The sequence below is a fragment of the Ochotona princeps genome, chromosome 14, assembly GCF_030435755.1.
Source record: "Ochotona princeps isolate mOchPri1 chromosome 14, mOchPri1.hap1, whole genome shotgun sequence".
NCBI classification, from domain to species: domain Eukaryota; kingdom Metazoa; phylum Chordata; class Mammalia; order Lagomorpha; family Ochotonidae; genus Ochotona; species Ochotona princeps.
This window is the reverse complement of record NC_080845.1, coordinates 19,417,980-19,443,455: the sequence shown is the minus strand read 5'-3', so window position 1 is coordinate 19,443,455 and position 25,476 is coordinate 19,417,980. Positions and strand designations below refer to the sequence as shown.

The 25,476-nt window shown below is 42.1% G+C and overlaps 1 protein-coding gene across 1 annotated transcript in view; it reads right to left on the bottom strand.

Moving 5' to 3' along the window:
* Nucleotides 1-25,476, bottom strand: part of SVEP1 (sushi, von Willebrand factor type A, EGF and pentraxin domain containing 1) — a 168,598-nt gene that overhangs the window by 10,021 nt on the left and 133,101 nt on the right. Inside the window, exons 38-45 of the mRNA XM_058672513.1 lie at nt 22,169-24,957; nt 16,316-16,541; nt 14,549-14,704; nt 12,072-12,135; nt 10,166-10,339; nt 8,792-8,968; nt 6,560-6,730; nt 732-827 (exon numbers count right to left, since the gene is read on the bottom strand). Coding sequence (XP_058528496.1) covers nt 732-827; nt 6,560-6,730; nt 8,792-8,968; nt 10,166-10,339; nt 12,072-12,135; nt 14,549-14,704; nt 16,316-16,541; nt 22,169-24,957 — 3,853 coding nt within the window. The remainder of the gene's footprint in view (nt 1-731; nt 828-6,559; nt 6,731-8,791; nt 8,969-10,165; nt 10,340-12,071; nt 12,136-14,548; nt 14,705-16,315; nt 16,542-22,168; nt 24,958-25,476) is intronic.

The window sequence follows — 25,476 nt, the reverse complement described above, 5'->3', positions numbered from 1 at the left end:
CTGTTCTCAATGACAAAGACTGAATGATGGCCCGAAACATGTTGCCAGCAAAGTGCGATGTGACACAATGCCACATATTTGTATTAACTGAAACAATGATTGGCGCAGGACCTGGCAGACCTGAGATCAGGGAAGTTGAAGGCTGGGAGACTCCATTGCTAGCTCTTTCCCAAGAAGGCTAATGACTTTGTGACATGAGATGTGTGCAGATGACTTTAGATGGACTTTACTAAGTGCATTTTAAGCTCATTGATATTGTACATCTCATGAAGCTTACTGACATACTCCAAAAAGCCCTATGAGCTCCATCTTGTCTTATAAGGATTTAAGCAGGTAAATTTCTCCCAACAGTATAGTAAGTTCCTGGTAGTTCCCTTAAGTTGGCAGCTTTCAGGTGAATTGTCAGGATTTCAAAGATACCATGAAGTGGAGATACATTGCAGCATGCATCTCTACTTCTGAATACAAGGTGAACTCCCCATGAGACTATTGAATATATCTTGCTACTAGAACACTAGAGTTTAAACCATTCTCTATACCTACAGAGTTAGGATACATGCAATAGAAGAACAATGGACTTGTGACTGTTCCTGAGGGACTGAACTGTTACAATATAGGGGAAAGCAGTATGTGTGTGTGTGTGGCGGGGTGGTAGAAGGGGAAATCCATGAGCCTATGGAACTGTATCACGAAAAATAAAGAATTAAAAAAACAAGTGCAAGGTCACTCACGTTCTTCACAGAGCCGCCCCATCCAACCGTCTGGACAGGAACAAGCATTTGGGCGTTGGCAGACTCCTCCATTCTGACATGGGAACCGGCAGACAGCTGGGAAGGAAGCAGGTTGGGACATGCACACAATTACAGAGGAATGGTAGTCAGAAAATGGGCTTGCTCATTTACATTTCATAATATTTTCTTAAATTTGGACAAAAGAAATCAAATTCAATCTTAGGAAATTTCAATATATGAACTAGTGTAGCATTTTGTTGGTTATCAAGATAGCTGTTTTTTGCTGGATTTGTTAAAAATTAATAGACAAATATTTATGTTTATGTTTTACTGCTTGATATTTTGATATAATAGAAATTACCAAATAAACAACATAATTAAAGTCGCATAGTTACTACCCTCCCTCCATAGTTACCTTTCCCTCCCATACCCCAATCCTTCCTTCCTCCTGTCTTGTTGTCACATTGCTGTACATTGCAATTCCAGAACTCACTCATCTTGCATAATTGAAAATATTTACCCTTTGACTAGTGTCTCTCCATACTCCACTTCCTTAGCTCCTAGCAGCTACCATTGCATTTTTGTGTTTCCATAACCATTTCAGATTCCACATATTAGTGGGATCAAATAATAGTGCTTGTCTCTCTGGGTCTGGCTTAATTCACTTAGCAAAATGCCCTCCAAATGCTCCCATGTTGTCACAGGTGCTGGGGTTTCCTCTTTTCAAAGGCTGGCTAATATTCCATTGTGTCTGTTTATCTACCTTTCTGCTACATTTTCTTTTTGCACCCATCTATTGGCAGACATTTAGGTTGATTTTGTTTCATGGATGCTGTATATAAAGCTTCAGTCATTGAAATTTTGATTTTTGATAATTCTTGAAAGCAATCCCATATCTAGCCCACTTAGACACTTGGTAGCCTTTCAAAGCGTGACTTCATAATGCTGTCATTGATATTGATTTTTCTACCTTAGTGTTACTCCCTTTTTCTTGCGTTTGTCCCAGCTCCTTTTGTGCTACCCTTCCTCCCCCTTTCCAAGGCCCTGTTCAAACATTTCCTTTTCTATGAGACATCCCTGACTCGCCGCAGTACCTTGAGTCATTCCCTTCCATGCTTCTCAGCTCTGTAAACTTCCACACACTTCCATGTGTGCTCAAACCAACAAACCACCTTTCCTATTCTTGGCACACATCTGTGTTCATAATTTGTCTCCCTGCTTATCTGTCTTCCTTAGGAGGATCAAAAATGTCTGATACAGGTATTGACATTTTGAATATTTTTTTATTGTTGTTGACAATCTTTACATAGTTAATTGCGGTTAAAAAAAAGGGTTCGGGGGTATAGGGAAGTGGGTAATACTATTATGTCCATATTGTTTCCATCATGTATCTGAGGTAAAGGGGGATATTGAGGGAGAAGCCCCACCCGGTTTCCTGCCCACCCCAAGTCCCGGATGTGGGGCATGCTCTGAGATATTTGCTCAAGTGGTTTTAATAGTTCTCCAGTTATGAATCGCTGCCAGTTTCGCTCGATGAGGTCGTCCACTGATTGATATGGTCCATCATAAAGTCTCCGTTTGCCCCATATTTCACTGCCAACATATAGCTGAGATGAATGATTGACCTGTTCTGTCTTCTGTCTTTTCTTGGTCCAGCAGTTCGATTGGGGAGATCTCCAAAGAAACCGTGAGGTATTCCCAGACCAGATTCTTGTATGTTCTAGCAAGCACAGGGCCCAGCACAGTCCATCACCCTGATCAGCTGGTGGTTGCAATTGCTGGGTTGGTTCTGTTTTCAGTCCCGAGTTGCACTGGAACCAATGGGTGTTGCAGCCCAGTCTGGTTCTGCCCAGCACATACTCGGCCCTTACATCAATCAGTGGGAGCTGCAGCCTAGTCAGGGCGACCCACAATAACCCCCATCAGGCCCACCCCCTACCCTGGTTTGCCAGTATGTGTAGCAGTAGACCAGTCTGTCCCCCATCCCATTTGGCTCTTGTACTTGTCAATGGGTATTAAAGCTTAGTTCCATCTAACCAACTTAACCATCCAGCCCTCACGGATGTTGTTGAGTGCCTCTCTGTCTAGCCACCCCAGCCCCCATCCTAGTTTACATGCCCTCCCGCGGGACTAGTGACCCAGGAAGGGGGAACCCACTTTTTCCCTCCCAGGTCTCTCTCAGTCCCGGTTTATGCACTCTTTAGGTGGTTCTGTGGTTTGACTTGACAGAATTAGTCCCCAGTGCCAGCTTCTACCAGCTGATGCTGCGGCCAAGCCCAAACATCCCTCACCCGCTCTAATTTATGCTTGCACCAGTAGGAATAATCAGCCCAGCCTGGCTTTTCCCTGATGTAGGCCACATGCAGCGCACAGGTGTTGCAGCCTTACTTAGTCTGGTCTGTCCCCATCCCAGCCCACGCTCTTCAGTGGGAGTAGCTGTCTGGCGAGGGGACCAGCCCCTTAATCCCCCTGCCAGCTCTGTCCCTCCCTTCCTGGATCTCACGTGTGCTGGTTGGGTGCTGCAGTCAAATCCAGTACAGGCAACCACGCCCTGGCATTCCATAATGTGTCCTGGTTTTGTCGCAACCAAACCCGGCTCAACCCACACTCTGTTCTGGTGTTCGGATTTGCCAGTGGATGACATGAACTGATTCAGCCTGGTCTGCCTCTGACCCATGCCGAATGTGTGCCAGTGGGAAACTTTCAATGGCCTATTCTGGGCTGTTTCCTATCATGCTTCTTGCGCTTACCTGCAGGGACTGTGTCCTGCCAGAGGAGTTGGCCAGTCTCCTCCATCAGAACCCCTCCCAATGCCAGATTTTGCATATACCAGGGGGTCTTTGAGCCAACCCTACTCAGTTCACCTCCTGTCCTAGCAGGAACAGTGGCTTTTCCTGGCTGGCTTTCACCCCATTCTGGTTCTTGTTGTTGGATGTTTCAGCCCAGCCATGGCTCGTCCATACCCACATACAGCTCACACATGGCTCAGTAGGGGGTTGAGACCCAGCCTAGTCAGTCCCACATCTACCCTGGTTCTCCATGACACCAGATGGTGTTGGGGTCTGAACTGGCTTGGTGCATCCAATCCCAGCCCACACTAGTGCCTCGGGTGACTGCAACTGTTTCCTAGATAGAACGCAGCTCCCATTCCAGCACACGTGCCCCTTGGTGGGAACCTCAACCCTGTTAGGGTGTCCAACTAGGGGAACTTGTATTTCCACAGGGTTGGGCCCACACAACCCGATAGAGTCTACCCCCAGACCAAGTTCGCTCGCGTGCTGGATACAGTCTTGACCCTGCCAAATGTGACCACTCCACCACTCCACCAAACAGTTGGGTAATGGTACCCATGACTGCCAAAGAGGCCCCCATCCATAGTATTGGTGTGGGCTGGTGTGTGACGATCAGTGATGTTCTAGGCAAACAGGCCATTTCTGTATTCCGAATTGGGTTGGTGTATCTGACTAACCGTAATTGTCTCCTGGGTACTTCCCTCCAAACCACCAGGTCTCAGTCCCCACGCATGCCTAAAACTTCCATGACCCTGTCACTGGGAATCACCCAAGATTCACTACTCACCTACACTAAAATTGGACTTAATCATGGGTGTCCCCAGGCAGCAAACATATCTTAAAAACCCCAGAGCTGGCCGCCCTGGGTGAGGCCGAGGACTCGTTCACTGCCTTGCAGCAGTGTCTTTGGCGTGAGCCCCCAACATTGGGTCTGACCCGGCAGGGGCACCCCCCACAGCCGCCACACTGTGAGGAGCGGCACTTGCCCCCAAACCCAAGGCCCGAACCTGAATATTTTTTTACTGAAAAAATCTGTTCTAATTTAGAAGGACTGGTGGCTTTTCCCATGTGCCCATGATGTATGCCAGAGTCTTCGATTGTTGTCAAGTAACTTAAGAGTAAATCAATTCGTTTATCCCCACCTGTAACAGGCACTAAAATAACACTCTATTCCTCTTTTCAGCCTATTTATTTCTAGAGAGAGTGGTCTGTGTTTGGTTTCACAGTTAGTTTGCTCTTTTTTTCATTCTTCAAATCACATGTAAAATGGTTTCTGCTCTCAGCACACCCTCCAGGTGCACCTTGCCCATATCAGGAAATATTTTAACTAACTTCTTCAGAGCATGAATCATGATTGGTCATTCCCCTTCTTTTCAAAGACATCTTGTTTTTTCTTGGGTCACTACTATTTTTTTTTCATGCCTACCTAGTGTTCTTTCTCAATGCAGAGTGTATACAGATTTACCATCGTGTAATTCTTCCTTTCTTGTCACTCCCCAGATTCTGTTTTTTAAGGACCAATTCAAAGTTAAATATTCCCTATCAAACTTTCTTAGACATTCCTACCCCAAACAAGAGGTAAGATCAGTTTTACCTACATTAGGTTGTCAAAGCAAGCTGATCATTCTTGTGAGGATCACTTTGTGGTTTGGTACAATCTGTCCCTATTCTCTAGTAAATTGTGAGCTCTGTGCAGGCAGGAATGCTTACCCCAGAGGCTAGCTGAGGTTCTGGCCTAGAGCAGTTGCTCCCTGTGTCAACCTGACTGTGCCCCGAGATATATTTTGCAGCCAGTCCTGTGGTTTCAGGTTTGAGGATGAACAGTCGGGATACAGGAGAGGCATAAAGAAGTGTGGGTAGATCTGAGACCTCAGCTAGTGAAGTTTAGTAATTTGGGACATTCAGATTAGGATGGAACTAGGTGGTCCATAAATGGGCTAGTCTCTTTGGATTGGGACTGAGGAAAACGCCCTTTTCAGATACTATGGACATGCTTTTATGGCCAGTAGCTCTTTGGTGCTGCTACTGCCACTCAGTATCTCAAAGCAAATATTTAACTTCCACTTTTTTCTAACTTCAAGTGAAATCTGACCATGCCTGGAGAAAGCTACTTCTTTAGTAGATATTTCAAAACAGGGCTGCACATTCTCTGAGGTCTCATGGGTTGGTCACCTCATTCTATTGCTGTCAGATAATCCATCCCTCCTTCCCTGTAAAACTCCTGCCTCTTTTGAGACGCCTGCCATTCATCTATTGACCTCTTCAACTTTCACTGCTCTCTGGAATCATCAAAGAATTTGTCCTTTTTACTCCAAATCTACATCTGACCCTGGCCCATAAGAACAACCCATTAAACAATTTGGTTATACTTTTAGATGCTTAGTTTTTTGACTATTTTCCTGACTAGTGTGATGTTGATCTTGGTGAGTATTTATAGAATGGATGAAATAGTTATTGTGATGTGTAAAGATGAAATGTTATTGGAACAGTGTAAATTTCAGAAGGACATGGTAGGAAGCCTCATGTCCTCTTTCCAGCTCATGTAATTGCATCCATAGAATCTGGAAGTTCTATGTCCATGCTTTTAGACCTCAAGTTACAAAGTTAAGGAAAATGAAACAGTTAAGAGAATATTTAAAGCAAGGAAAAAGAAAATAAAACTTATTATTATGTATTATTGGTGAAACTAGACTTTCATATATTTCCATGCAGGTTCACTAAAAAAATAGCCATCAAAAGTGATTACTAGAGGCTTAGAGGGGCAGGGCTAGAAGCAGTATGGCCCACAGGTATGAAATCTGAGTTAGCTCTTGGTGTTACAGAGCTTAGTAGGGAGACTGTTCACAATAACTAGTATATTGTCAGAACAAACAGAAGAAACTCCAAGCTTGTAATCAGAATGTTGCATCAAAGAGAAAATACTTGTTACCCTGTTCTGATCAGTACATGTTGAAATATTATACTTTGACCCATAAAACTCTACAAATATTGACAACACATTTTAAAAAAGAAATAAACATTTAAATATTTACTTACCCCTGCAAACAGGAGGTGACGTCCATGTTCCATTTTCCAGGCAAATACTCCTCAGGGAGCCTTCCAACATGTATCCACTGTAACACGAGTAGGTGATCATGTCACCATACTGATAGTCAACGCCTCGTGCAATGGCATTTTCTACATGTACTGGAGGACCGCATGAGATTTCTGCAGGAAAACAGAACAAGTAAGCCTACAGTACTAACTCAGAACACAGCCACAACTCCATGACCAAGTCAGTCTAAAAAGCTAGGTAAAATGCACAAAGAAGACATTTCACTTTTATAATATCAAGGAAACTACAAACTACAAGATGAATCTCCCACTCCTTAAAAATGTAAACTTTTGGGATTGAGCCTATGAAACTGTATCATAAAGCAACAATCAAAATAATTTAAAAAATAGATATAAATTCCTAAATGTCATTTGAGTTCTATGGAATCAGAAATACCAGTTAGGATTCCAGCTGTTTTTAATTTAATTTAATTTTTTGTTTGTTTTGGTTTGTCTTAGTTAAAAGAGTGAAATATAATATTTTGATCAAGGAAAAGTAACATATCCATCACTTAAAATTACTTAACTCTTTGGGATGAGAACATTTAAAAATTATTTTGACTCATACATTATCACAGCTATAGTTACCCTACTATGCAATCAAACCCCTCCTAACCAATTGTATCTTCTTTTTCCCAGACATCTCCTTTCCCACCTCTGGGAATCACCATTCTACCCTCCACGTCTGTGAGTTCAACATTTCCAAATTCTACATAAGTGTCATGAGTGTCATTGTTTCTTTGTGTCCAACTCATCTAAACATAAATGTCTTCTAGGTTCACCATTTCATTTCACTGCAAGTGACACAATTTCTGTTTTTTTGTGTTGCATTAAAGTTGAATATTATTTCAACATCTATATCTAATGTGTCTATCCACCTATCTACCTATCAAGCTCATAGTGAGATACAGATATGCATTTAAAAATCCATTCACCTTTTGGAAGACACTTAGACTGTTTCAGAATTTTGGCTATTATGAATAATATTGTGATGAACATAGGAACACATATATAGTTTATGCATACTAATTTTAATTCTTTTGGATATAATGGAATATAAGGAATGGGATTGGAACATTGGATCCAATGGTTAATTTTATACTTAGATTTTTGAAGAACCTCCAAATATTATATTCCAAAGTGCTTGTACTAGTTTACATTCTCAACAGAATGTGTTTTCTATTCTCCCTTTCTCACTAACACTTGGTATCATGATCTTACAAGCTACACCAAACAAACAAAAAACAACCTGTTAGAACTAACAAGCAAATTCACTGTTAATTTGCAGGATACAATATCAGTAGCATTTTCCCCATTATTGTGTAGTAGCATATTTGGCATCCTACAATAACTATAAGCAAATAAAATAATACTTAGGAGTAAATTTAAGCAAGAAAGTGAAAGATCCATGTACTGAAAGGTATAAAATATTGTTGAGGAAAATTGAAGATGACACAAATAAATGGAAAGAGACTCCATCATTGTAGGTAAGAAGGATTAATGTTGTTAAAAGTGTGCATTTGTTCTCAAGCAATCTACAAATTCAGTGCTATCTCCATGGAAATCCTAATGTCATTCCTTACACATATAGGAAAAACTCTAAAATGCATTAGGAACCATCAATTATCCTAAATAGCCAAAGTAATTGTCTTCAAAAACAACAAAGTTATAAATATGAGATACTGAATCTCAAAATCTGTCACAAAGATATAGTAATCAAAAGGGCATGGTAAGGGCTGGTGTTGCGGCCTAATGGGCCAAGTTGCTGCCTTAGCCATTTGTTTTAAGTAAGTCCTTTAGGTGGTTCTGATGCAGGTTCAACTAAACCCTATCAAATGCAACCCCATTTGGGGGCTATAGCAATGTTGAAAAAAATATGTGTTTAAAATTCAGCATCTTGTTCATTCTTAGAAGAACACATTTTGAAAATCTCTTCAGTGAATCCTGGTCAAGTAAGTGCTAGTTCTGACATAAGACTTTTGCTTTTAAAGCATTTGGAATGCAGAGTCTTTGGGTGAATTTTAAACATGAACATTGGAGATGATAACTATGACAGTGTAGAGACCCAAATATCTACAATTAGGTTACTTGACTGAACATAACCTAGCAACAATGGGAGAATAGTTCACATAAGGAGAATATTCCATACGAGGTTGTTTCCACCTGCTGACTTACTTTCACATTTGGCATTTGTCTGTGTCCAAGTCTCATCAGGGTTGCAGGTTATGACGCCTTGGCCCTTGAGCAGGAAGCCTTGCCTGCACTTGATTGACACATTCTGATCAACATAAAACTCCTTTTCAGAAAGCACAGCATTCTCGGGAATCACAAAAGGGACAGGGCATGGATTTGCTGTTAAAAAGAAAAGAAAAATGCTGATTGATATTTTCCTAATCTCTTTGAAGGAAGAATAGGGGGCTCATATGAGGTGGATTGCTAGTGGCGATAACTGGAGGTTACATATATGGAGAACTTCTAAACAGATATTTGTGTTGAATCCATATAAAATTGTTTTTAAGATAAAATCAGAAAAGATATACAAAGTTATTCAGCCACTAACCTAAGGTCTTAAAAGTGTGAGGCAGCAAATTAAATAGCTGTCTGAACTATGGCCCACGTGTTATTTTCTTTCTTTTTTGGATTGGTAATGGAGAGAGAGGGCATACTAGAGATCAGGGGGCATATCACACATTTGTTTAATATTTAAAGACTAATAAGAATATATGGAGTGAATGTTTTTCACTGTCCAGTTACTTCCTCTTACGGAACATTCTTCAGAATGCTGGAACCAGAGAATCACTAGACATATCCATGGGCGTTGAATGTGGGTTTAGGCCCACACTTCCACGGGCAGGACGTAAGATCCTAAATCGTGGAGTTTGCACAGCTTATGAATAGGAGTAATTTATTTTTACAGGTCTGAGAAAATACAAGGACTGATGATGGCAACAGTCATGCTTAGCACAAGTGTGTAACACATTTCAGCACATATTTTAAGCAATTTTAGCTTTCCTGATTTTAAATGGGACCAAAATAAGACTGTGAGTGAGGCATACTTCATCTGAATCCTCAAGGCTGTTACTGCATTCCTTTGCACGAACAGGAAAGCAGAGCTCCTCAGGACTACACCAGGCACAGGAATATTACTTTCGTCCAGGTGTCTAAACAGCTATCTTTATTTACTATATGTACATATACTTTATTATACTGACATTACACTTTAAATGCATTTTCTTTTCTTTACTCTTTTCCTGTCACATTTGAATTCATGACACATTTACGTGAAAAATTCTCACGTAGTTGCATTTTTCTCTTAGTGCCTTTCTCTGGTAATCATGTAAGGACCCTGATTAAAAGATGATACCCAGATCAGCCATATTAGCAAATACAAGATTTGTAAAAGCCTCTATTGAGTTAGGCTTGGATGTGCATGACTGTTCTTTCTGGGCCAATCTTATGTATGAGTAGAGTTTCCTACTCGTTTCAGATATGTGGAAGTTAATCATGAAACTGAATCTGTCTAAAATCTCTCATTAAATCAACACACACGTTTGCAGAGCGGAACTGGGTGGCTCCAAGTTCCATTTGCAGTGCAGTGGGCCTCTGGGGACCCATCCAGGCTGTAGCCCCTATTGCAGGAATACACCACGCTAGGTCCAGCTGTGGAGTTGTCCACATCAGCTTTCCCATTTGGAAATTCAAGTGGAGCTTCACACTGGCTCCCTAAAAGGAAGAACAAAAACTTTATGTCAAATGCTTCTCCAAACTCTCTCTTCATTTGCTATAGTGGCTAAAGGTATGCAGGTCAAACACTGGAGCCTACTCACGTAGGAGGCACAGAGATATACACTGGAGGACAAATAGCATCATTACATACTGGATTAATACATACGGACAACTAAAGGCTGCTGGTTTGTCTTACAGACTCCACCTGTCTTCATGAGCATTAATAATGCTGGTGGGAAGGGTATTTGGATGAGAAGGTTATCAACATAAAAGAATCTCATTTCCAAATTTAACAAAATCACTAATTTTGTTTCATAGGCAAGAGACAGAAGGAGAAAGATAGGAAGGGAGAGAGAGGTAAGGGAGGGAGGGAGAGACAGAAGGAGAAGGTAGAGAGAAAGAGGGAGAGAGAGGAGATAATTTGTTCTTATCTTCCTATCTGCTGGTTCACTTCCCAGATGCTTGCAAAGGGTTGAGGCGGGACGGAAATCAAACGGTGGGATGCAGACACTTTTACTGGTAGGGGTTTACAGTTGCTTCTTGGTCAAAACTTTCTGGTATTTACCAAATTGATTTCTTACAACTATTGGTTTGCAAGCCCAGATAAAATATAGGATGCCCAGTTAAACTTGAATACCAGATATATAAATTCACAATAAATTTGTATCACTTATGTTTTGCATTTCTGAGATGGAAACCATGCAAAGTATTGTCTTGCAGTCTGCATCTGCCAGAAAACTGATGCAATCTTCTCATAACAGCAGAAAGTTGTCCAATGCCAGACACGATATTTCCTGCTTCTTACTGCCTCCCTTCTCTTGGATGCATACCTGTGTGGGCACGCAAAGGCATGCACACACACATTCACAGTATTTGATGATGGGCAGTGGAGGCAAAAAAAAAAATCATTATCAGGACTGCCCAAAAGTTTGAAATAAATGATGAATCTCTATGATTTGAGATGTCATATAGCACTTAAAAATTATTTTCTATACATTATCTATTCAAATTTTAAACTAAAATCAGCCATTTTTTCCATGAGCTATAACTACATAATACTTCCTAAAACACTAAAGATTCTTGTCCATATGACATATCTTGATCATTTCTCCTAGAGCTATTGTTGAAACAACAGGGTACAAATATTCGAAACCCTGGGGTCCCCTCCCCACTCAGACACTCTTTTGTTAATGAAGGGGGCTGGACCAGGTCATCTAAGAAGGCTCTTGCAGTTAGATAATTCAATGGTTCCTCCAGGACAAGGGGGAAAAAAACTACTGACTCTCTCTCTCTCTCTCTCTAAATATATATACTGAGGAAGCATATGGATCAGACATAGGAAACAGTTACTTGAATTAGCAAATACTTCCAAATAAACTTGGCTACTTTCACAAAAGGAATTAATGTAAAATTCCATGGAAAATGTGAGTGTTTATTTGACAGGTGTACAAAGAAATTTAAAGACTTTAATATTTGCTAGTTCTGTCATCAGACATCACCAGCTCGAAATGTTTTCATTCATGATTATGTGATTAAAAAAAAAGCACCTGTCAAAATCCAAATAACCTCAATGATTGACTGGTTTTGGAGTTACCGATTGATCATGATTTACAAAGAGAATTCCTATTGATTGATCATGATTTACAAAGAGAATTCCTAAAGAGAATACAGCCACACTGTTATTTTGCATGCTCCATGTCTCAGAACTGGTAAATGTCACGTGACTTACTTGTGCAAGTTGCTACCCCTCCACTCCACTGTCTGTTCTCCTGGCAGACTCGTTCTCTGTCCCCCTGTGAAGGAATGGAGACAGAACATCAACAAGCTCAGAGCTCTGTAACAGAACAATAGGGGATTGCAAAGAATTGCTCAACAGCGGAATATTGAATAAACACAGAAGATAAATGTCATATAAGGAGTAGATTAAGACTTGCAAAAATGTTTTCAGGTACTACTTCAAAATTCATTAACTTAGCAGACCAGTAAAAAGTACAAACTTTGCTGCACCTATTTTAGTTGACAGCCAATTTATAACCTGTGAAAAGAGTGATAAAGTGTTAGAAATGTCAGAGGTGTATTTGCTTAGTATGGTTTAAAATCTTTTTTTTTCAACTGTATGTATCTCTTAATATCTGAGAGGTGCATCAAGACGTGAAATTTTTGTTATATCTTAGACGAGTAAGAGTGATAAAGTGTTAGAAATGTCAGAGGTGTATTTGCTTAGTATGGTTTAAAATCTTTTTTTTTCAACTGTATGTATCTCTTAATATCTGAGAGGTGCATCAAGACGTGAAATTTTTGTTATATCTTAGACATGAAATATGCTATGATATCATATAGGTAGGTATGAGGAACTAATTTTTCAAGAATGGTTATTTTGCCTGTTTCAATTGTGTAGTTAAACACCAGGATATTTTCAAAACATTTCAAGGTAAATTGTTCCCTTTCTCAAATGTAATGACTCAACAGTTTACCATATACTTGCTCAATACTTTACATCACTTTTGTTAATATATTGTAAGACTAGTGCCCTCATGGAAGAACAATCAGGTCTCAAAACCAGAAACACTAACTGCAATATATCATTATATTATTGACATCCTTCCTTTTATTATTTTTTTAATCTTTTTTTGCTTTTGAGGAAATAAAATAAGGTCCATAAAAGCCCAATTCTAGCTTTCATGGGTCTATTTTGTGGCAATTCTTTCATTACATGGCCAGAAACAAATGGGTTATATTATGCAACTGTAACAGCTCACTGGCAATAAATCCTTCTGCCAAAACCTACCTTCTAATACCACTCAAAACTAGAAAGGCAGCAGAATTGAGGTTTCTGAGAAAGCAGATAACAGCCTTATGTAATATTACAAAATAGGGAACTTCAGCTTCAACTTTAATATAATTTCAGCAAAGTTGATGATACTATTTTTTGTTTAAATCAAGGTTTGGAAAAGATTATCTTTATCCAAAAGGCAGAATACATAAAGAAGAATATGTGCGTGTGTGTGTGTGTTTTCTATATCTTGGTTCACTACCCACTGTGTTGTTCTGAACTCAGGAGCCCAAAGTCAGGAGCTTCTTTTAGGTTTCCCACAAGCATGCAGGAGTCCAAGGACTTGGCCTATCCTTTGCTGTCATGCCTTTCTCAGGATAAACACAGTGAACTGGATTGGAAGTGGAACACACAGGTACAGGGTCCCGACTTTGTGCCATCCTTCATTGCTTTTCCAGACCATGAGCAGAAAGCTGGAGGGAAAGTGGAGTAGCCAGGACATGAACTGACACCCATGTAAGATGTCAACTCTTGCAGGTAGAGGGTTAGCCTATTCAACTACTGCCAGGGCCCCGATTGAGTTTTAATACTACCATTTACAAGTGGTCTTAAGTATGCGGTTGACCTTGAATCAGAAGTGCTCAGAGAATAATTTCAGGACACATTTGCCAAATGGAATCCTGCACTTAAGTTAAGAATTTGCCAAAGTCTATGAGCTGGATGTTATGGCCTTTCACACCTAAATCCTTCCTGTCACTTTCCCATGGTGACAGATGAATTTCCTTGTTGCCAATTGTGATTGCCAGAAGCCAGATATTAATATACACGTTACATTGAAATACCAGTATGATATGTGGTTGACAAGTCTCCTTCCTTTTCCTTGTTGTAATTTCGATTTTTTTAAAGATTCATTTTGCTCTTTAAACTTCCAAATCTACTCAACTGTTTCTTGAAAAGTATTAGCATAAAGTCAACAAACCATAATAGAACCTGAAAAATTCCTAAGCACATCAGAAAAAAAAAAAACAGAGCCTGAAGTATTCCCAAGTGTATCAGAAAAATAAATGTTTTAATGATGTGGTAGCATTTTTTAAAAGAAATAATTTATTTGTATTAAGCAGATTTACTAGAGACGGAGAAACAGAAAGATCCTCCATCTGCTGTTTCACTCCCTAAATGGCTGTAGTGGCTGGAGGTGAGCTAATTTCAAGCCAGGAGCCAGGAGTCTCTTCTGGATCTCCCACATAGGTGTGCAGGGTCCTAAGGCCTGGGCCATCTTCTGCTGCTTTCCCAGGCCATGAGCAGGGAGTTGTATGGGAGGTGGAGCAACTAGGATGTGAACTGGCATTTGAAGGTATAGAACTAGCTTGTTGAGCTGCATCATCAGCTCCAGAAAAATAAATTCTTTTGACTTAAAGAATTTGTCCACTTACCTCTAATTCATAGCCAGGGTCACACTGATAAATAATGGTGCTTTCAATGCTGTAGTTACTGCCAACCACAAATCCATGTTCTGGGCTCTCAGGTTTCCCACAAGAAACTGGACTGCAGGATTCATCAGAAAATGGTGGTACCCAGGAACCATCAAGCTAAGTAGCAAATAGCAAAAATGTTACATTTAGGGGTCTACACATATGAATGATGAAGATGAAATTTGCCAATAGCAGAATTATTACCAAAACAGTAACAAAGTGGCCTAGTTTTTTTTTTCATGATTTGCATTTTCCATGAACTTTTTGAAGATTCCTTGCCAGAAGCAGAAACTGTTTTGAAAACAAACTCTTGAAGGTTGGTCTGTGTGCAAGACAACAGTAGGCCAAAAGCCCCCAGAGGCAGGGATAGTAGGTTCAGATGCCTGAGGTTGTGAAGGGCAGACAGGCAGAAAAGATCAGAGATAAGTTATTGCCAAGGGTGTGAGAGGCTGTGGCTGGGACACTACTGGACAAGGTCTGGCTCTCCTGGCAGCACAAATTCCTGAGGTAACTGTTCATGTGTTCTGCTCTCTTCCCTCACCTGGGTATGGAAAAATGCACTTAAGACTTCGGCTGGGATGGTGATTAGTCAGTAAACAAAACCCATAAGAGAATCAATCAACACAGAGCGTGGTTCCCTAAATGAATAAAGGCCACTGGACAGGCACTGAGGTGGACCTACGCCCACGGAGGGAGGACTCCTCTAGCTTTGAAGTTTTCAAAAACTTCTATTTTTCCTCATTATGTGTTGTCTCTGCTTCAAGTTCATGCACATGCTGCACTGACCATGGCACTCCTTATCTATTGGAGTTCACTTTTTTTTTTGGTATCAAAATAGGTTACTTTTCAGATTAAAAAAAAATTTAAAGCAAAACCCAATTAAGCAAGGATGGTGGAAGGTAATGAGGACTGCCAAAATAAATTATGAATCTCAGAAAAAAATGTCAGAACATTGGAACATCACCCAGCCATTCCATGTTTTCCAACCTGGAAAACATCGATTTGATTCCCTTACTCATGGGGGCTCAGACAGCACAGCATCTTGAGAAAAGTTTCCCCTCATACTTCCTTAGCTCTAAATCTAAAAAGGATTATATTGAACTCTGCGTATAGGGTCCTATAAGGGCACCAGTTAGTATCCCAGTAAAATGTTAAAATATCTGTAGAAAAATATTTATGACAAATTGTTCATTTATGTTATGTTCAAAGGACGTAACAGTAGAAATTGGCCTATCATCATGGCCTATGCACATAAGTATGTTTCTTGTTTCAGAGAAGAGACCAAATGTTGCAACATCAGGCACTTGTCTCATGTTCTATTTGTTTTCTCACACCAATCATACAATTTATGTGTTACATACATTTTTAAAATAAGAAACAAAATTCAGAATCTTTAGGTAGCTTTTTTAAAAAGTGGGAGAGACAACAAAATTCCAATTTCCTGTTTCTCCTTGGGCGGGTAACTTGGTTTAGTGGTTAAAATGTTGCTTAAGATAGCTGTGTCAGAGTGAACAGGTTTGGTACTACCTCCAGCTCCTGTCTCCAGCTACACTTACTGCCTAGCCTGGAGAAAGAAGTGATGGCTCAAGTAATGCTGAGGAATCCTGGATTGTATTCCCAGTTTGGGCTTCAGTTCCAGTTGGGGCGATTATGGACATTTAGAGAATGAACCAGTGGAAAGGCGTGTGCTCTTTCTCTGTACCTTTGTCCTGAAACAGACAACCTTACCTGACACACAGACATGTTAACTCCCTCATAGGTGTAGCCTTCTGCACATGACACATAAACTTGGTGACTGACACTGAAATCGTCGCCATGAATTATGATCCGTGTCATGTTGGACGGCAGAGGACATGTTTTAGGAATGCAGGAGAGTCTCTCAGGGAACCAATGGCCATCTTTTTGACAGGTGAATGTATCAATACCTGTATCCATTGTATAACCTTCCAGACATCTGCAAGGGAAATGGAGATATGAGTTCCTGAAAGAAAGTACAGTATGACTCCTGACATTCTAGGAAATAAGAAGCTGTATCAAAGGTTCACAGGAAATTTTACACAATATATCAAAGCTGAATCAGGGGAGGGGGTGGCCAGCATGGTAGCACAGGGAGTTAAGCTGCTGCCTTCACGGCCACCATCTCATATGAACACCAATTTGTGTCCTTGCTGTTCTTCTTTTTAAAAAGATTTCTTTATTTTTATTGCAAAGTCAGATATGCAGAAAGGAGGAGAGACAGAGAGGAAGATCTTCCGTTGTTGATTCACTCCCCACCATTTGACTTTCCTATTAGTGTGACACTCTCTCAGATGTACTTTTATTGCAGTTAAGAAAACATGAAGACAGGGTTGGTTAAAATGTCCACAACAGAAATGTTAAAGAGTTGTTGAATTATTACACAAATCTAATAGGTCAATATGTGAAGAATCCATAATTCATTCAGAGATGCAAGTAAAACTTAAATTATTACAGAAGGTCGCAATATCTTCAAATATTATGAGTATCTATTCTTATACAAATTTAGAGGCATGAGATGGTGTAATTTCAAGATACAGATCCAATCAAAATACTTACAACATTCCTCTCAGGCATAGCAAAAAATGATGATAAAATTCATATGGAAGCACTAAAATCCTAAATAGTTAAAGAAATCTTAGGCAACAAAAATACATCTGGAGGCATCACAATATCAGACTCCAAAACATATTACAGGGCAGTTGTAATCAAAATGGCCTGGCATAGGCACAAAGCAACGGCACAGAATGGAAACATTGGAACAGAATAGAAATCCCAGAAGTGAACCCAGACATCTACAACCAACCAATTCTTTTTTAAAACAAGTGAATCCAAATCCAGAGAGAAAGGACATTCTTATGAACAAATGATGCTAGGCAAATTGGATCCCTATGTGCAGTATGAAACTAAACCCCTACCTTGCACTTTATACAAAAAAAACAACTCTAAAAGGACTAAGGATCAAAATCTATAATATAATAGCATCTAACTATAATAGGAAGACAGCAGGGAAGCTGAAAGACATACGCCTAGATAGACTCTTTTTTTGGAAAAGACTCCAGAAAAATAGGCAAAAATTGCATACTTTTCAAAGCAAAAATAAACAAATGAGATTGCATCAAGCTAAGAAACTTCTGCACCTCAAAGGGAATCAACAACGTGAAGAGGCAGCCAAAAGCACGTCAGAAAATATTTGCAAATTATGCATCTGATGAAGGATTAATATCCAGGATCTACAAAGAGCTCAGGAAACATAAGTAGCAACACAGTAATCTAGTGAAGAATGGGTAAAGGAATGTGAACTAGTGAAAGCATGTGGAAGACAGTGTGGAGATTGTTCAGCCAGCTGGAAATAGATCTACTCTATATGAGCTAGTCATCCTACACCTGGGAATTTATCCTGGAAAAGTGAAATCAGCATATGAGAGAGTTATCTGCATCCCTGCATTTATGGCAGTTACCAATACTCAATAGCTAAGACAAAGAATCAACCCAGATGCTTATCTGCTGATGAGTAGATAAAGAAAATGTGGCATATAAATAGTATGAAATGCTACTCAGCCATAAAAAGAGTGAAATCTTGAGGCTCTTCGTTTAAGGGGATGTATAGTAGCTGTGTAATGGAGACTGTCATATCTAGCAACATGTCATTTAACTTCATGGCATTGTAAAATTCTATTTTTCTTTCTATTGTTGATTTTGTATTATGACTTTTCATTTAAGGGGATGTACAGTAGCTGTGAAATGGAGACTAACATCCAGATGTGAGAATGCAGTATAGTATGCATTTCTGCTTCCAGACAAAGATGGACTTACAATGAAACTGTTTACTATATCTTGACAATAGGATTCTGGACTCTCTGCCATTGTCCATGCCCATAATCATGGACATATGACTGTGTATGAAGAACTATATGTTAGTAATGATATAGAGGAACTAGGTGGGGGGGAGGGAATTGGGGAGGGGATAAGGGAATATGGAACTTTATCATAAAATGATAATAATAATAATAAAATGTAAAAAAATAAAAATTCCTTTACAACAACAACAAAAAGAGTGAAATCTTGTCTTTACAACCAAATGGATGCAATTGGAAACCATTATGCTTAACCATTAAGCTAGTCTCAAAAAGGCAAATACATAAGCTTGAATTATTCATTTTTGTCTTATTTTTTCTAATTCTCCTATAAACTGAGCCACCATTACCCAGCTGTAGGCAGCCGCCTAGGTTTCTTGTACCTAGACAAGTGTTACACTGTTGGGAGAAAGCAGCAAATAGCTGGCAGGCACTCTGGACCCAGTTAATGCCAAATATATGTTAACTATACCAGTGTTCCAGCATAGTTGCCAGTTCTATTTTTTTTTTTTAAGATGGTGGGGAATGTTGGACTGGGACGTGCCACTCTGCCCTCCCTCCCTGGTTAATGCTAAATATGTGTTAACTACACTTCCTTGTCAATGTTAAATATGTGTTAACTATACCAGTGTGCCAGCAGAGTTGCCCATTCTATTTTTTTTTTTTTTAGATGCCATTCTGCCTTCCCTCTCCCCCAGGCAAGGGGGTTGGGGAGGCTGTAGACTGCGGAAGGCAGTCTGGGAATATAATGGAGTTTGAGTGACTGGGGCATGCTTGACAGGGGAGGAGTGACTTCTGGGGTTTTCCATGGACTAGGCCATGATACTCACAGTTTGCTGAAGGAACTGAGATGCAGTGGTTTAGAGAGGTATCCGCCAATACGGGAAATCTGAGTTGGACTAAATAGCATCGCCAGCTCCTGATGGCACATGCAAAGGATGAAGCTGGGGAATGGCTGGTGGGGCTGGATTGCAGCACCCAATCAGAACATGAGAGGATCAGCTCTGGGGGCAGATCCTGTAGGGGACTTGTAGGTTTGCCTCTATGGGGCTGCAGCATGCACAGGTTTGTGTGGAGAGCTGAGGGTGGTGATTAGCTGATCCAGGCTAGGCTGTAGAACTTGACAATAGCAGGGCTGGAGCTGGGAGGAGGCCTGGCTAGGTCAGGCTGCAGCACTTGCTGCCACATGTAACGTCCAAGGTCTGAGGGCAGATTATGCCAAGCAGGGCTGCAGCACTCACTTGCATATGTGAAATCTGGAGCAGAGAGCAGGTTTGGTAGGACAACTTGGGGAACTCTCCTTCTAGGCCACAGCTCCTACTGGGGAGCACAAGAGCCAGAGCTGGGGACAGGCTAGATCAGGCAAGGCTGCTGCAGTAGTTGGATTTTGTGTGGGCTGGGTCTGGCAGCAGGCCAGCCTGGGCCAGTTCACAGCACCTGCTAACATGCACGAGAGCCAGGGCAGGGTGTGTGATACATCTGGTTGGGCTAAGCTGTAGCATCCACCAGCAAGACCTAATTCTGTGAATGTGCCATACCAGGCTGGATTGAAGTATCTGCCAGCATGTGCAAGGTCTGGGACTGGGAATGGGTCTGGTGGGGGAAATTTGAGGACTCCCCTGCTAGACTGCAGTTCCCATTGGTGATTGCAAGATCTGGGGCTGGAAATAGACTGGGCTGGGCAAGGCTGCAACACCCATTGGCATGTGGGTGGTCTGGGTTTGGGGATTGACCAGACTGGGCTAGGCTACATCACCCACTGGTGCTTGTGAAAGCCAGAATGGATGTAGGACAGGCCAACCTATACAAAGCATCTGCCAATTCACATGATAGCCAGGTCTGGGGGTGGTTCCAGGCTAGGGTAGGCTGTGGTACCCATCGGTGAGAGGCAGAATGGGTGTGGGGCAGTTTGGCTAGTCCACAGTACCTGCTGGTGAGTGCCAGGACTAGAAGCCCACTGAGTCATCTGTTAGCACTTGTGAGATCCAGAGCTGGGAGTGGGCCTGGTAGGGGAACTTGGGGAACTCACCTGCTAGGCTGCAGCTCCCACTGGAGCGAGGGGTAGGCCAAGGCAGGCCGGGCTGAAGAATCTGTCAACATATAAATGAACCAGGTCTGGGGACGGGCTGAGCTGGGCACACAGTAGTGTGAATGAGAGTCAGATAGGGTACAGTCCAGGCTGGGTTGGACTGCATGGGGGCAGGGGATGAGCCAACCTGGGCTGGGCTGCTGTACTCGCTGGCAAGAGCTGGCACTCTAGGCAGGCCAGGTGGAGCCAGCATGTAGCACCTGCTGACAAATGCCAAGACTGGGGGCAGGCCATCTCAGACTGGGCATCACCTACTGGCACACACAAGGCCTGAGGCTGGGAGCAGGCCTCATAGGGAAATTCTGGGTATTCCATTGCAGGACTGTTGCTTCCAATGGTGAATGTGAGAGCTGGGATTGGGGGCTGGCCAGTCTTGGGATGGGCCAGGCTGGGTTAGATTGCCATACCCGGTGGTATACACAAGAGCCAGAATTGGTGTGGGTAAGCTTGCTAGTCTGCAGCAACTACTCACAAGTGTCAGAACTGGTGATGTCATTAAGGCTGAATCTCAGTATCCGCTGACAGACACAAGATCCAGGATTGGGAGTAGGCCTGGTAGAAGAACTGCAGGCACTCAGTTGCTGGGCTGCAGCTCTTGCTGGTAAGCATGAAAGCTGGGGCTGAGGGCAGGCCAGGTTGTTCAAGGCAGTAACACCCATCAGCATACATTATGGGTCGGATCTGGATGCATATTGGGCTGAGCTAAATTGCAGTACCCATGTGTGTGCACGAGGGCCAGAAGGGATAATGGGATAATGCGGCATATGACAGCACATGCAAAGACCAGGGATGGTGGCAGGCCTGGTGGGGGTTATTGTGGACTGTTCCAACTAGGCCATGGCACCCACTGGTGTGCATGAAAGCTGGGACTGTGTTGGGATGTAATAGGCTAGGCTGCAGCACCCATCAATTCACATGAGAGATGGGCTTGGGGGCAGAATTCAGCAGGCAGCTGCATCCACTAGTATGTACATTGGCTGGTGCAGGTGATGGACCAAACCTGACCCTGTACTGGGTGGTACACACAAGAGTCAAGTCTGGGTCACCCTGGGCAAGGTTTCTTGGGGAACTCCCCAGGTAGATCTCTGGACACAAATGCTGGCCACAGGAAAAATCAGAAGGTACGTGGTCAAATCTTGGAATGTGTGTGTCAGAACAGGGCCTCCTCAGTTGCTGATACCTATGCAGTGGACAGCATGCCCAGACAGCTCATCTAGGCCAGCAGAGGACATCGCGTGACTGGTCAGAGGCTGGAAAGCAGAACAGGTTGGACCACTCTGTTAGTCAAGCTCTGCAACATGTTCCTGGACCTTTGGGTGCACTAAGATAGATTTGGTCAGCCAGTAGACCTTGGAAAGATTTTCTCAGCCTTAGTGTAATGAAGCTAATGATGTCTCAGAACTATCAAACCACTCAAGTAACACCCTTGGAATACACTTCCCTACAGCAAGGTCTCTAAGATATCATCCAATGACTGTCCCCCATCCCTGGGTGCTGGTGTAGTGTGACCAGTCCAGAGAAGGCATTTTAACCAAAACAATCTACATGTTTGACCTATTTGTTTTCAATTTATAATCCTTCAGTTTTCATACCTAAGAGACACTATAATTATAGTCTTACCTGAGTTTCACTTTACTTCCATAGGTATATTCCTCTCCAGTTGCCTCTGCATTGGGGACAAATGGTGGGTGTCCACAGGACAGAGGTGAACAGACTGGATAAGGTTGGCTCCATGTTCCTTTCTCTGTACATTTTAGGTATGGACTGCCTTGGATGACATACCCAGGACTGCATGTGTAAGTTACCACATTTTCCTCCAAAGAGCTGCTCTCACTGATGGAAGCATTTGGGATGGTTGGAGGAGAACCACAAGAATGTTCACAGTGTGGGAAGCCAGAGCTCCACTGGTTATTGGCTTCACAAATGATTTCAGAAAGTCCCAGAAGCTTGAAACCTTTGAAACACTGAATCTTGATTGTTTTTCCACAACCAAAATCTGTCCCATTGATAGTTCCATATTGAATGACTGGTGGGGAACACCTGCAAGGTAGACAGGAAGGTGGGCTGCCATCCCAGGAGCCATCAGGGAGACACCTTCTTGAAGAATTTCCATGGAGCTTATAACCAGAAAAGCACTGATACTGAATATAGCCACCGTGATGAAAAGAAAATCCATTGGGGAAGCCATCAGCAAGATCTTCAGGAGGCACACAGCTGACTGGTTTGCAGAGAGGAACCTCTGCATCCCAGTGACCATCTGACTGACAGATGAGCTTAGATGCACCATGCAATACGTATCCATCCTGACAGCGGAACACCACTTCTTTCCCAAAACCATAGTCCAGGCCTTCCATCATTCCATGTGCCACCTGTGGTGGGGTCGAACATCTAACAGGTAGACAGGCAGGAGTGGCTCCACTCCAAGTTCCATTGGCAAGACAAATACGATTCCTGGTTCCATGAAGCAAAAACCCGTCACTGCAAATGTATTCAATCTCTTTTTGGAATGTATATTCCTTTCCTTTTACTTGGCCATTGGCTGAGACAGGGGGTGAGCCACAGTCCACAGGAATGCAAACTGGCTCACTGCCATCCCAATTTTCATTTTCTTGGCATGTTCTCCTCTCTGTGCCATTCAATATATATCCAGGGTTGCATTCATAGTATAATACGCTTAGGTATGCGTAGTTGCTTCCTTTGATGGACCCGTTCATGATTGGACTGGGTTTTTGGCATGAAATGACCTTACAGTGTGGGGAAGTACCACTCCACTTCCTGTTTTGCAGACAAAGTCTCGTGTCCGAGCCCATTAGAATATATCCAGGCTTGCAGTGGTACTGCACGGCACTACCCATGGTAGTTTCTTTAAAACGCATAAAACCATTTTCTGGAGCAACAGGCAAGTCACATGCAATGGAAATGCAGGAAGGTGCACTGCCATTCCAAGTTCCATCTTCCTGGCAGGTGAGCACTGGGTTTCCTAAAAGTTCATATCCAGGATTACAGGTGTATATAACTGTGGTGCCATAGAGAAAGTTTGGAGAATGTGTAGCAGGAGACTGCTTTGTGGTTTCCTTGGTTTTATCTACACCTTCCAACTGATGAGAAGGATAAGGAGTTAGATATGGAACTTCCATCATGTCATCCTCCTGGTCAAAATACCCTTGGCCATCCTTGACTTTCGAACAGTCTCCAAAGTCTATGTGCGGAGGGAGACCGCAGTCTATGGGCACACACGTGGGGATGGAGCTTGACCATCCTGACTCTAAGCAGGACTGCATGGCATGACCAACAATCTGAAATCCAGGGAAGCAGCTGTAGATGATCACGGCACCAAAGCTGTAATCTGCACCTTCTACAAAGCCATTTTCAATGGGTTGTGGGGGGTTACAGTGGATGGCATGGCAAGAGGGGGCCTCCACATCCCAATGGCCTGTTTCTAAACAGGTCAAGGCTTTGGGACCTTCAAGATGGAACCCTTGATCACAAGAATATATAATGGTCTCTCCATAATGTAGGTTTGTGTAAGAGATTTTGCCATTCGGGATCTCTGTGGGCTTTGGACACTCAATGGGTTTACATGTTGGTTTTCCTCCAAGCCAGTGGCCATTTTCCCCACAAAGAGTGGTTGTATTTCCCACCAACTCATAGCCTGGTTTACAGGTATAGAGAGCTGTACTGAGATAGGCAAGACCTTGCACATCAATGATTCCATTTAGAATTTCCTCCGGCTGGGGACACTCGACGGGAATACACTCCGGCAGTGGGGAGCTCCAAGTGCCATCAGCCTGGCAGAGGGTGGTAGGATCTCCTCTGAGGAAAAACCCATCCACACAAGAGTACTTGATGGTGCTTCCATAATGAAGAGCAGAAGAAGGGGCAGGAACACCAAAGGAAATTAAGGGAGGTGGGAGGCAAAGAACCATCTTGCAAACCGGAAAAGAATCATTCCAGCGCTGGGAAGACAAGCATTTCAAAGCCGAGGGACCCTGCAGAACATGGCCTTCTTTACAGGAAAATGTCACTACGCCTACCTCGGAGGTCACCTCTCTCAATACCAGCTGGTTTTCCAAGAGGGGTGGTTCTGGGCACTTGGCAGGCACACACTTTGGGTTTGGCTTCTTAGTCCATTTGCCAGATTTCTGGCATGTCCAGGAACTATCACCAACAAGCTCATAACCCTCATTGCAGAAGAACTGAACCTTGGATCCTACTTCAAAACTTTCTCCCTTCATGAAGCCATTCTGGACTGGGGGAGGTTTTCCACAGTTGAGAGGAATGCACAGCAGAGGGGATTCACTGTGCCAGTGGCGATTAGCTTGACAGACAAATACAGGACTTCCAAGTGGCTTATAGCCTGGGCTACACTGATACCTCGCTTCACTCTCGAAGATCCTGCCAGTTGTATGCTGTGTGATGAGAAGAAAAAAAGTAGGAGAAAATTTGTAAAATAGATATGTAATTGAGTATGTTCTTAAAAAGAACTCAACTAAATGAACTGTCTAGAATATATGCATCTGAGACTTTTCTGTACTGTTAAATGTTAGATCTCCAATGCTCAGAACTGTAAAGGTCCCTGAAATATTTGTTAAATGAATGAATGAAAAAATTTTCCTTACACATACTCTATGCCATCTTCCAAAAGTTACTAACTCATTTAAACAAAAGACTTTTTTGTTTACCATTTTTTTTCTGTTTTAAATGAAAGGGAAAAGTAGTATGTATATGTGGTTTTTTAAAACAGGCATTTAACTAGAATATTATTTATAGAATAGCCCTTGATTTGAGCCCTTGATTTGGGGAAAAAGTAGTGTGGAGGCAGGCATTTTGGGGCTAGACTTAACTGACCCATCATGGAAAAGAAAATAAAAAACCAAAACCTGTAGAACTTGGTTTAATCCATGTATTATCTAAAACTAAGAAGTGAT